Source organism: Saimiri boliviensis, chromosome 12 (genome assembly GCF_048565385.1).
Source record: "Saimiri boliviensis isolate mSaiBol1 chromosome 12, mSaiBol1.pri, whole genome shotgun sequence".
Lineage (NCBI taxonomy): Eukaryota > Metazoa > Chordata > Mammalia > Primates > Cebidae > Saimiri > Saimiri boliviensis.
The window spans coordinates 21,091,988-21,103,559 of record NC_133460.1 but is presented as its reverse complement, the minus strand read 5'-3'; the positions used below and the strand labels follow the sequence as shown (position 1 = coordinate 21,103,559).

The following is an 11,572-nucleotide window of genomic DNA, read 5'->3' as shown; positions in this document are numbered from 1 at the left end:
TTTATTTATTTATTGAGACGGAGTCTCGCACTGTCACCCGGGCTGGAGTGCAATCTCAGCTCACTGCAACCTCTGCCTCCTGGGTTTACGTGATTCTCCTGCCTCAGCCTCCTGAGTAGCTGGGATTACAGAGGCACACCACTACCTCCGGCTAATATTTTGTATTTTTAGTAGAGATGCGGTTTCACTATGTTGGCCAGGCTGGTCTTGAGCTCCTGACCTCATGATCCACCCATTTTTTTTTTTTTTTTTTTTTTTTTTTTGAGACGGAGTTTCGCTCTTGTTACCCAGGCTGGAGTGCAATGGCACGATCTCGGCTCACCGCAACCTCCGCCTCCTGGGTTCAGGCAATTCTCCTGCCTCAGCCTCCTGAGTAGCTGGGATTACAGGCACGTGCCACCATGCCCAGCTAATTTTTTGTATCTTTAGTAGAGACGGGGTTTCACCATTTTGACCAGGATGGTCTCGATCTCTTGACCTCGTAATCCACCCGCCTCAGCCTCCCAAAGTGCTGGGATTACAGGCTTGAGCCACCGCGCCCGGCTGATCCACCCATCTTGGCTTTCCAAAGTGTTGAGGCTACAGGCTTGAGCCACCAAGCCCAGCCTGGCCGGGGCTTCTTTAATGCAGGCAGGGAATGCGTCTCAGCATACAATATTTGATTTTTTTTTCTTTTTTTCTTTTTTTTATAGAGATGGGGTGTCACCATGTTGGCCAGGCTGATCTCAAACTCCTGACCTCACGTGATCCACCCATCTCGGCCTCCCAAAGTGTTTGGATTACAGGCGTGAGCCACCGCACCCAGCCGATTTTTTCTTTTTTTAGATGGAGTCTCACTCTGTCATCCAGGCTGGAGTGCAGTGGCACGATCTCAGCTCACTGCAACTTCCGCCTCCCCAGTTCAAGCAATTCTCTTGCTCCAGCCTCTCGAGTAGCTAGGATTATAGGTGCCTGCCACTACGCCTGGCCAGTTTTTTGTATTTTTAGTAGAGACAGGGTTTCACTATGTTGGCCCTGCTGGTCTCTAACTCCTGACCTCAAGTGAGTCACCCACCTTGGTCTCCCAAAGTGCTGGGATTACAGGCATGAGCCACCACACCTGGTCTTGATACAATATTTGAGCTGAACCTTGAACGATAGAAAGGGTTAGCCATTCGAAAATCTGGAAGAGGCCAGGCGCGGTGGCTCAAGCCTGTAATCCCAGCACTTTGGGAGGCCGAGGCGGGTGGATCACGAGGTCAATAGATCGAGACCATCCTGGTCAACATGGTGAAACCCCGTCTCTACTAAAAATACAAAAAATTAGCTGGGCATGGTGGCGTGTGCCTGTAATCCCAGCTACTCAGGAGGCTGAGGCAGGAGAATTGCCTGAACCCAGGAGGCGGAGGTTGCGGTGAGCCGAGATCGCGCCATTGCACTCCAGCCTGGGTAACAAGAGCGAAACTCCGTCTTCAAAAAAAAAAAAAAAGAAAAAGAAAGAAAATCTGGAAGAGTGTTTGAGATTCTTTTTGAGGGTGTTCTGCCTTGAGGCAGAAGCTTGATATGTTTGAGAATTAGGAAGAAGGTTTGTGTGGCTGAATCTGAGCATCCAAGGGAATGAGGAAGGGGAAATGTAGCAGGGAAGGTGAAGGAGAGGTAGGCAAGTAGGCAGGAGCTAAACTTGGCCAGAACCTAACCTCTAGCGAACGCAAGGCATCTTGCCCTGATTAAGAGAGAATCAGCGAGGCGACTCCGCCAGGAGCCTGCCTCTGGCAGGGAAAGTCCCTACTGAAAGGGGCCTCCTGCTGTTTTAAACAGGAACTTGCAAAAACAAGGGAAAGGTTTCCATCAATTTGCCTGGCAACAATGTACAGGTATCTACTTGCAATAGGATCTAGTTCATGCTGTCGAGGATCTCATAATCTAGCAAAGAAGTTTTTGGGCCACGCACGGTGGCCTCATGCCTGTAATCCCAGCACTTTGGGAGGGATTCAAGACCAGCCTGGCCAACATAGTGAAACCTTGTTTGGCTCTACCAAAAGAGGCCTCCTTGAACACCTGTGGTCCGGTGTTCAAGACCAGTGTGGCCAACATGGTGAGACCCTGTCTGCTAAAAATACAAAATTTAGTCAGGTGTGGTGGCACACATCTATAGTCCTAGCTACTTAGGAGGCTGAGGCAGGAGAATCGCTTGAACTCTGTCTCAAAAAAAAAAAAAAAAAAGAAGTTTTTGGGACCGGGAGCGATGGCTCACACCTGTAATGCCAACACTTTCAGAGTCCAAAGCGGGTAGATCACTTGAGGTCAGGAGTTTAAGACCAGCCTGGCCAACATGGCAAAATCCTGTCTCTACTAAAAATACAAAAATTAGCCAGGCATGGTGGTGTACACCTGTAGTCCCAGATACTCGGGAGGCTGAGGGATGAGAATTGCTCAAACTCAGTAGGTGGAGGTTGTAGTGAGCTGAGATCGTGCCACTGTACTCCAGCCTGGGCAACAGAGCAAGACCCTGTCTTAAAAATAATAATAATAAATAAATAAGATTCTTGTGGGCCAGGCGCGGTGGCTCTCACCTGTAATCCTAGCACTTTGGGAGGTTGAGGCAGGCAGATTGCTTGAGCTCAGGAATTGGAGACCAGCCTGGAAAATGTGGTGAAACTCATCTCTACAAAAATTACTAAAGAAAATTCGCTGAGCATAATGGTGCACACACCTGTAGTCCCGGATACTTGTGGGGCTGAGGCAGGAGGATCGCTTGAACTTGGGCGGTTGAGGCTGCAGTGAGCTGATATTGCATGCTGCACTTCGGCCTGGGTGACAAAGTGAGGCCCTGTCTTGAAAAAAAAAAAAAAAAAAAAACAAACCTTGTGATTTAAAAATATTGGCCGGGTGTCGTGGCTCATGCCTATAATCCCAGCACTTTGGGAGGCCGAGGTGGGTGGATCACCTGAAGTCAGGAGTGTGAGACTAGCCTGGCCAACATGGTGAAAACCCATTTCTACTTCAAATACAAAACTAGCCAGCCGTGGTGGCACACGCCTGTAATTCCAGCTACTTGGGAGGCTGAGGCAGGAGAATTGCTTGAACCCAGGAGGTGGAGGTTGCAGTGAGCCGAGATTGTGCCATTGTACTCCAGCCTGGGCAACAAGCATGAAACTCCATCTCAAAAAAGAAAAAAAAAAAAAAATATATATATATATATATATTATATATATGCAGTACGAGTGATATATGAAAAGGACAAGAGAGTGTTTTGGCAGAAGAAGGGTGGGGTAAGTGAGCAACTCCTTTGGGGCATTAGGTATCTGGTGCAGGTCTCATTGAGGAGATAGCTGTGAGAGATCTCGAAAGATGAGTGAGTATCAGGCGTGGTAATGTACACCTATGGTCCCAGCTACTTAGGAGGCTGAGGCAGGAGGACTGCTGGAGCCCAGGGGTTCATGGCTGTAGTGCACTATGATTGTGCCTCTGAATAGCTACTGTATTCCAGCCTGGGCAACATAGTGGGACCCCATCTCTAAAAAAACAAACAAAAACAAGATGAGACAGAGCAAGACCCATCTCAAAAAAATAAGTTTCTATTTCCACGAACTACTGCCTCCAGATTGGCAAGGAGGCAGTAGTTTGTGGAAATACAAACTTATTTTCTTGAGATAGTGTCTCACTCTGTCCCCCAGGCTAGAGTGCAGTGGGGCAGTCATGGCTCACTGCAACCTCAACCTCCCAGGCTCAAGTGATCCTTCTGTCTCAGCCTCCCGAGTAGCTGGGATTACAGTGTTTTTCTGGTGGTGGGGGTGGGGGGTGGGGGCGGCTGTTTGTTTTTGTTTTTTAGATACAGGATCTCACTCTTTTGCCCAGGATGGAGTGCAGTGGTATGATCATGGCTCACTGCAGTCTCAACTTCCTGGGCCCAAGCAATCCTCCTACCTTAGCCTCCTGAGCTGCTGGGACTACAGGTGCATTCCACCAAATTTTTTCTCTTTTTTTTTTTTTTTTTTTTTTTGAGAGTCTCGCTCTGTCGTCCAGGGTGGAGTGCAGTGGTGTGATCTCAGCTCACTGCAACCTCCACCTCCCAGGTTCAAGCAATTCTCCTGCCTCAGCCTCCTGAGTAGCTGGGATTACAGGCACGTGCAACCACACCCAGCTAATTTTTGTATTTTTAGTAGAGACAGGGTTTCACCATGTTAGTCAGGCTGGTCTTGAACTGCTGACCTCAGCGGTTGAACTGCAGCGGCCTCCGAAAGTGCTGGATTACAGGCATGAGCCACGGTGCCAGGCCTCATTTGTATTTTTTTTTTTTTCTGAGACGGAGTTTCGCTCTTGTTACCTAGGCTGGAGTGCAATGGCGCGATCTCGGCTCACCGCAACCTCCGCCTCCTGGGTTCAGGCAATTCTCCTGCCTCAGCCTCCTGAGTAGCTAGGATTACAGGCACGCGCCACCACGCCCAGCTAATTTTTTGTATTTTTAGTAGAGACGGGGTTTCACCATATTGACCAGAACGGTCTCGATCTCTTGACCTCGTGATCCACCCGCCTCGGCCTCCCAAAGTGCTGGGATTACAGGCGTGAGCCACTGCGCCTGGCTCATTTGTATTTTTTTGTAGAGATGATGTCTCACCATGTTGGTCAGGCTGGTCTTGAACTCCTGAGATGACAGGCCTGCGCCACCTCACCTGGCCTGGAGAGGCCTTTGGATCACACAGGATTCTCTCCTGCTTGTAGGTTTGCTGGACAGTTCTCACCTCACTTGTAATTATTTGTTCAATGCCTATGTCCTGCATAAAAATAGGTGAGGGACTTCGTCTTGTTTATCGTTCTGTCCCAATACACAGCACACAGTAGGTGCCGCTGTTGAGTGAGTGACTATCCTCAAGAAGCTCATGTATTAGGTGCTCAGAGAGGGGTTGCTCAGAGAAGAGGATTCTAACTAACCCAGGCTAGAGGGTCAGGGAAGACTTCTTGGGGGAAGTAGTGCTTGAAGTGTTTTGACAGGAGGTTAAAAAGGGGTGGTTAGTGGTGGAGCATTCCAAGTAAAGGAAACGACATTTAAGGGGCCCAGGGCTGAAGCTACACAAGTGGAAGGGCTTGAGTGCCAATTAAAGTTAGGCTTTACAGACAGCATGTGGAGATCCAGTTGGGTTTTAATGAGACTGACATGGCCAAATGTAATTTTAGAAAGCAGGCCGGGGGCAGTGGCTCCTGCCTGTAATCCCAGCACTTTGGGAGGCCGAGGCAGGCAGATCACCTAAGGTCAGGAGTTCGAGACCAGCCTGGCCAATATAGTGAAACCTCATCTCTACTAAAAATACAAAAATTAGCAGGGCGCGGTGGCGGGCGCCTGTAATGCCAGCTAGTCAGGAGGCTGAGGCAGGAGAATCGCTTGAATCCGGGAGGCGGAGGTTGGCTGAGATGGCGCCAATGCACTCCAGCCTAGGCGACAGAGTGAAACCCTGTTTCCAAAAAAAAAAAAAAAAAAAAAGAAAGAAAGAAAAGGAAGTTCACTGCAGGCCGACTTGGAGGGCACACTGGTAGGGAAGGGAGTCAGGGAAACCAGCGAGAAGTAACTGCCAGAAGCCCCCAAAAGGCTGCGCTCAGGCCAGTGGGTGCGCTTGCATTTAAGTCCAGAAGCCATCAAGAGCCGCAGCCCTGAACGCAGGGTTCTAGGGTTTCGAGAGCGCATCAACTTGGAAGGGGCGGGCAGAGCTGGAGGAGCCACGCTGCAGCCAGCCCTGGTCGGTTTCTAGGGAAGCCGGGCCGGTGCTTTCGATATCGCGAGAACCTGTCTGGAGACTCTTCCCACACAGCGATCGGGAGAGCCGGGGCCGGGAGCTTGCGACTCTGTGCTTGGTTGCCTTCATTGCTCAGTGAGGAGAACCGCCCTGGACTTTATTGTTAAATCCCTGTGGCTGACAAAACACTAGGAATTGCAGACCTGCTCCTGAGGCCCCGCGGTGCGCTGGGAAATCCGGCAGGCTTTTCCAGGGCAGAAGGAGCATCCTGTTTGCCCTCCCTTTAGGCCGTGCAGCCGAATGACTCGTTTCCCGAAGCATAAAAAGAGGTCACGGATGCGGAGTTTCCCCGGTCCCGGTGGGCGGCGCGCCGGCGTCCGGGCTTTCCAAGCTGATTCCAGACCTGTGGACCGCCTCATGCCCGCAGCCGTCGCCGTAGCAACAGGGCCCCCCGCACGCCCCCTCCTCCTCCTCGCTGCCCTCCCTTAGCCGCGCCGCGCGGTTTTCCTTTTAAGGGTCGCACTGGATGCTGTGGCGTAGGTGGTGCCTGCGGGCAGCCAGGCCTCAGGCCTGGGGCAATGGCTGATGGAGCTGGCGGCCGTTTTTGAACCAGACATCGGAGCTAGAAAGCCGCTGACTACGCCAAGACAACCTCTTTATTTAATGGGCTCAGAGAGCAAGAGAACCACACAAAATTTACAGTTTTGAGTTTTGCCCACAGAGGCCCCTCTCCACCTTTTTCATGCCTGCATGTACACACAGTCCAAGCATAAGACGACAAGCCGCTTATTGGCAAGGAGACACATGAAAATGTAGCTGCCAGGCCCCGGAGCATCCTGGCTTTTCCTCACTCCAGTCCTGCCCTTCTCCCAGCCAGCTGGCCTCTGCTATCCACCAGGACTTGGGCTTGGCACCAGGCTGTATGCCGTGAGTGCACCTTCTGTCTCTGGTCTATTCTGCCAGTGTCTCTGTGTCAGGGTGGGTTAGCTCCCTCTAGGGCACAAAAGTCTGGGCTCTGTCCAAGAGTGCCCCTCCATAGGGGTGGGTACTGCCTGCCACACAGCAACATTTGCCCCCCACCCCACCTCATTTCATCACCTTAACTTCCAGAAGCCCCATTACTGCAGCTCAGGTTAACACACCGTGGTTCAGGTGTTTGCTTGGGAGGCGTCAGTGGTGCAGTCAGCCTCAACCTTCTGGGCTCGTGATTCTCCCACCTCAGCCTCCCAAAGTGCTGGAATTACAGGTGTGTACTACTGCCCAGCAAGGGGAAAGTGTCAGTTCTTAAAAGAGGAGGCAGCAGGAATTTAGGGTTGAGTCCTCGGGTGAAAGCCAGTTTACTTATTCAACAAGTATTGAATGCTTCCTGTGTGCTAGGCAGTCTTCTAGAAGCCGGGGGTACAGCCTGTCCTGGCAAGGTCCTGAGCCCAGCCAGGACAGTTTCCTGAGCTGCAAGCTTACTGTCTCCAATCCCTATTTCTATCTATTCTCCTCCCTCCCACCACCTCCCAGGCCCTTTCTTCTCTGCTAAGCAGCAGAGCCCCTCCCTTTGGTCTCCTGGGCCTCCACCCTCCCTGGACCCCATCATTCCAGTACTGTTGGTGGCTCCTCCTTGAGGGGCCTTGCCCTACCATCCCCTATTCCAAAGGGCCTCAGGACCAGGTGCCCCCGCTGGTGTTTGATGCGGGCAGAACTGTCACCAAAACCCTTGCCACACTCTGCACACTTGTATGGCTTCTCCCCCGTGTGTGTGCGCCTATGTTTGACCAGATCTGAGCTCCGGGGGAACTCTTTCCCACAGAAGCCACACACGTGGGGCTGGCTGGGGCCAGAAGGCTGGGCCCGGACTCGGGGTCGAGGGGCTGTGGGTGCTGGGCCAGGGGGGTTATGTGGCCGCAGGAGAGTGGATGGTGGTGGTGGCCGGGCCCGTTCACCACGGTGGGTGCGGAGGTGCTTGACTCGGGCTGAGCTGTCGGCAAAACCCTTGCCGCATTCAGGACAGAGGTAGGGTTTCTCCCCTGTGTGCACTCGATGGTGTTTCACCAGGTCAGAGCTTCGACGGAAGCCCTTGCCACACTCAGGGCACTTGTGGGGCTTGTCGCCTGCCAGTGGTGGGGGTGGCTCCCCAGCCTGTGGGCCCCCAGGCTCCGGCTCCAAGCCAGGTAGGCCAAAAGGCTCACCTGAGTGTGAGGGGCTTCGAGGTGTCAGCGGGGGGCTAGTGCCCAGAGGAGGTGGGGGTGGGCTTGGGATCAGGGCAGGTAGGGGATAGCCTGGGAAGCTGAAGTCCTGGGGTTCCATGTGAGTGAGGCGGTGGCGAAGAAGGGTGGAGCTGAGGCTGAAGGTGCGGTCGCATTCTGGGCAGGCATGGGGCCTCTCGCCGCTGTGGGTGCGGAGGTGCTTGACTCGGGCAGAGCTGTCGGCAAAACCCTTGCCACACTCCGGGCAGAGGTAGGGCTTCTCGCCCGTGTGCACCCTCAGGTGCTTCACCAGGTCAGAGCCCCGGGCAAACTCCTTCCCACACACATCACAGCTAAAGGGCTTGGGCCCCAAGTGACTGCGCTGGTGACTCAGGAGGCTACAGCTGAGCACAAACCTCTTGCCGCAATCAGTGCAGATATATGGCTTGTCCTGTCCCTTCGGTCCTTGGGTAGCTGCCGTGGCTGCCCGAGATGGCTGCCGTCTGGGCACCACTGGCCGGGGGGGCTGCTCCCCCCGGTGTGTCCGCTGGTGCTTGATGCGGGCAGAACTGTCACCGAAGCCCTTGCCACAGATGCCACACTTGTAGGGCTTCTCACCGGTGTGTGTCCGCTGGTGTTTCACCAGGTCAGAACTCTGCCGGAAGCTCTTACCACATTCACCGCAGATAGTGGGACGCTCACCAGCAGGGATCCGGGACCGAGGAATCTTTGGGGGACCCTGAGCTGGTGGTCGGGCTCTATAGGGCTTCTCCCCACTATGAGTCCGCTGGTGTTTGATCCTGGCAGAGCTATCCCCAAAGCCCTTGCCACAGACCCCACACTTGTAGGGTTTCTCCCCTGTGTGGGTCCGCTGGTGTTTCACCAGATCCGACATCTGCCTGAAGCTCTTGCCACACTCACCACACACAGCAGCCCGATCACTACTAGCCTGGCCCCAGCGTGGTTCACCCAGGAGCCGGGGGCCTCTGTCCCGAGGCTGAGGCTTTCCTAGACCCTCTCCCTGGACCCATAAGTCATCCCAGGTCTGGATGCCTTCGGGTTTGAGAGAGGCATTTCCTACTTCATGACCTGGGGCCATATCTTCTTCTTCCTTGAACCCCAAGTCATCTTCTTGTGCTGTATGTTCAAACTCATTCTGCTGAGGTATCTCTACATTCTCACTCCCTAGACCTGAGGAAAGAAAAGGAAGTTGTATGCTGGGATGGTAGTTCAGTCCTTATCTTTGACAGCAAACTCTCCAGGGAAGACTCCCTTGACAATCCGTGGTGGCAGTAACCCCAATCTCTCTTCTCTCAACTTCTGCTGCACTTACTGTCTGTGCCTCTCAATAAAAACTTCTTTATACTGTGCTCTTAATGTATGCCATTAGCTGAACTGAGCATTACTCTAACACTATGACTATCCCCATTTTGCAGGCAAGGAAATCGACTCAAAGAATTTAAGTCACTTTGCTGGAGGTTAGAAAGGTTATAAAGTAGCAAAGCCAGGCCAGCAAGGTGGCTCATGCCTGTAATTCCAGCACTTTGGGAGCCCAAGGTGGGTGGATCCCTTGAGCCCAGTAGTTAAAGACCAGCCTGGGCAACATGGTGAGACCCCCATCTCTATTTAAAAAAATACCAAAAGCTGGGCATGGTGGTGCACATCTCTGGTCCCAGCTACTGGAGGCTGAGGTGGAAGGATTACCTGAGCCCCAGAGGTAGAGGCTGCAGTGAGCTGTGATTGTGCCATTTTAGCCTGGGTCACAGAGTGAGACCCTGTCTCAAAAAACAAAGAAAAGAAAAAAAAAAAAGAGAAAGTAACAAAGCCAGGTGTCTAACTCAAGTCTGTCTGACACTCAAGCCCATGTTAATCCCTATATTATATTGTCTATTTGGAAAACCTGGTATTTGCTGTTATTATTGTATCTTATTATATTAGCCCATTTGGTAATTTCTTATATCAGTTATCCTGTGTGTACCTGAGAGGACCCAGTCACACATCCCTTCAAGAAGCTTAGGGTGGCAGGAGAGATAAGATAAAGTATCAATGGTTATAATTGTGGGTTCAGAATAACTATGTTGCCACAAGAGAGATAGGAGATAAGGAAATAGGAACCGGCATCAGGGCAGAGCGAAGAGAAAATAATGGAGTGGAATGGAAGATAAGGCGTGAAAGCATGTTGGGACTAGCCTGAGCACGCAAAGTTTGGATTGGACACTAGCTAAGGCTTTTAATTAGGAGACAGGGGGACGCTATAGACAGCCCTACAAAGGCCAGGCTCAGAAGAGGCATAGGATTAGATCTGACTTAGATCAATCTGGCGGCAGAATGCATCAGTGGAGAGAAAAGGGCAGAGAGGAGGCTACTGCAATTGCCAGGATGAAACCGAATGAAGTCTGAAGTAGGGCAGAGGCAGCGGGGACAGGGAAGGCCGTGGGGAGGGGGACGGAGTCCCATGAGGAGCCCCTTGCGGCCTGGAGCACGGTAGGTGCTCCGAAAGCTCGGCTCCCTCCCTAGGAGTTTGGTCCCCTCCCCCCATCTTCCCGGAGGTACAGCTCACGTCCGATCTTCCTGGGTTTCGGCCGGCCACAGCCCAGCATCGGAGTCCCCACCAGCCGTTACCTGTCCGTGGCGGCGCACGGCCGAGGCCCTCACCTGTGCGGGCGCCTCTCAGCTGCTCCCTCTCCTCCCGGCCGTGGAGATCTGGGCCCCAGGGCTCTACCGCGCGCTCCATCGCCGGCACGCCGCCCTGAGCAAAGGGACAGACAGCATCCCGCAGTCACACAGCCATGTGTGGCCCGCGGCGCCCGGCCGCTGCCCTCTGCGGGCCGGCGCGGGCACCGGGCGGCGTCGGGTCTCAGATCCGGGCGCGGCTCCCGGTGCCCCCCGCCCGCGCAGCCGGCCGCCCCTGCACCTGCTGCTCCTCCCCGCGCGCAGCCGCCGCTCTCACCTTGCCGGCCGCCTCCGGCTCCGCCACCCTGGCGCCCTCCGGAGCTCCTCAGCGGGGTGCGGGCGCCCGAGCCGCCGGCGGCTCCGGGATGCGGGCTCCGCGCCAAGCCGGGACGGGGCTCCGACCTGGGCGTCCCGGGGGCGGCCGCCGGGGGCGGGGACGGGAAGCGGAAGCGCGGGGCCGCACGGAGCCGCTCTAGGACCTTGGAGGAGCTGCGCGCCTGTGGGGGTCGCCCGCGTCGGCTGGAGCTCGGTAGCCGGCGGGCAGCAGCGTGCGGTCCAGGGGCTACTCTAAGCCGAGGCCGGCGGCCCGAACTCGGTGGTATTAACCGTGTGCCTCCTGGGCTGCAGCTGGGTGATGAGGCCCGAGGCTCTTCGTAATTGTGGCTGTGTCTCCGGCCACCCGCGCCGACCTCCTGGGCTGGCCGACAGCGCCAGCCACCCCGGCCTGGGAGAGACAAAGAAAGAGGGATCCAAAGACGGACCCAGGGAAAGGGGTGGGGGAGAGACCAAGGCAGACAAAGGGCGGCGGAGACCCCAGACGGGGCGGGGCGGGGCGCCGAGACTGGGGAAACAAAGCGGGGCTGGTCCGAGAGGCCGAGGGCCCGGGGTGGGTGTGGAACGGGGGCTGGGCTGGGGAGATCGAGGCAGAAGCAGAGGCTAGAGGCGGACGCCAAGTAAGTGCTGCTGGGGAGATGGACTCAGATCGGGGGCCCGGAACAGAGACCCTGAGCCAGA

General features: G+C 54.5%; 1 protein-coding gene across 1 annotated transcript; it reads right to left on the bottom strand.

Annotated features, from left to right (window-relative positions):
• Positions 1-6,346: 6,346 nt before the first annotated feature.
• Positions 6,347-11,024, bottom strand: ZNF48 (zinc finger protein 48). Its single transcript, XM_039477793.2, has 3 exons — positions 10,836-11,024; positions 10,541-10,634; positions 6,347-9,076 (listed from the first exon to the last, which is right to left on the bottom strand). The coding sequence occupies exons 2-3, from the start codon at positions 10,617-10,619 to the stop codon at positions 7,293-7,295; spliced, it is 1,863 nt and encodes a 620-aa protein (XP_039333727.1). The 5' UTR covers positions 10,620-10,634; positions 10,836-11,024; the 3' UTR covers positions 6,347-7,292.
• Between the last annotated feature and the right edge of the window lie 548 nt (positions 11,025-11,572).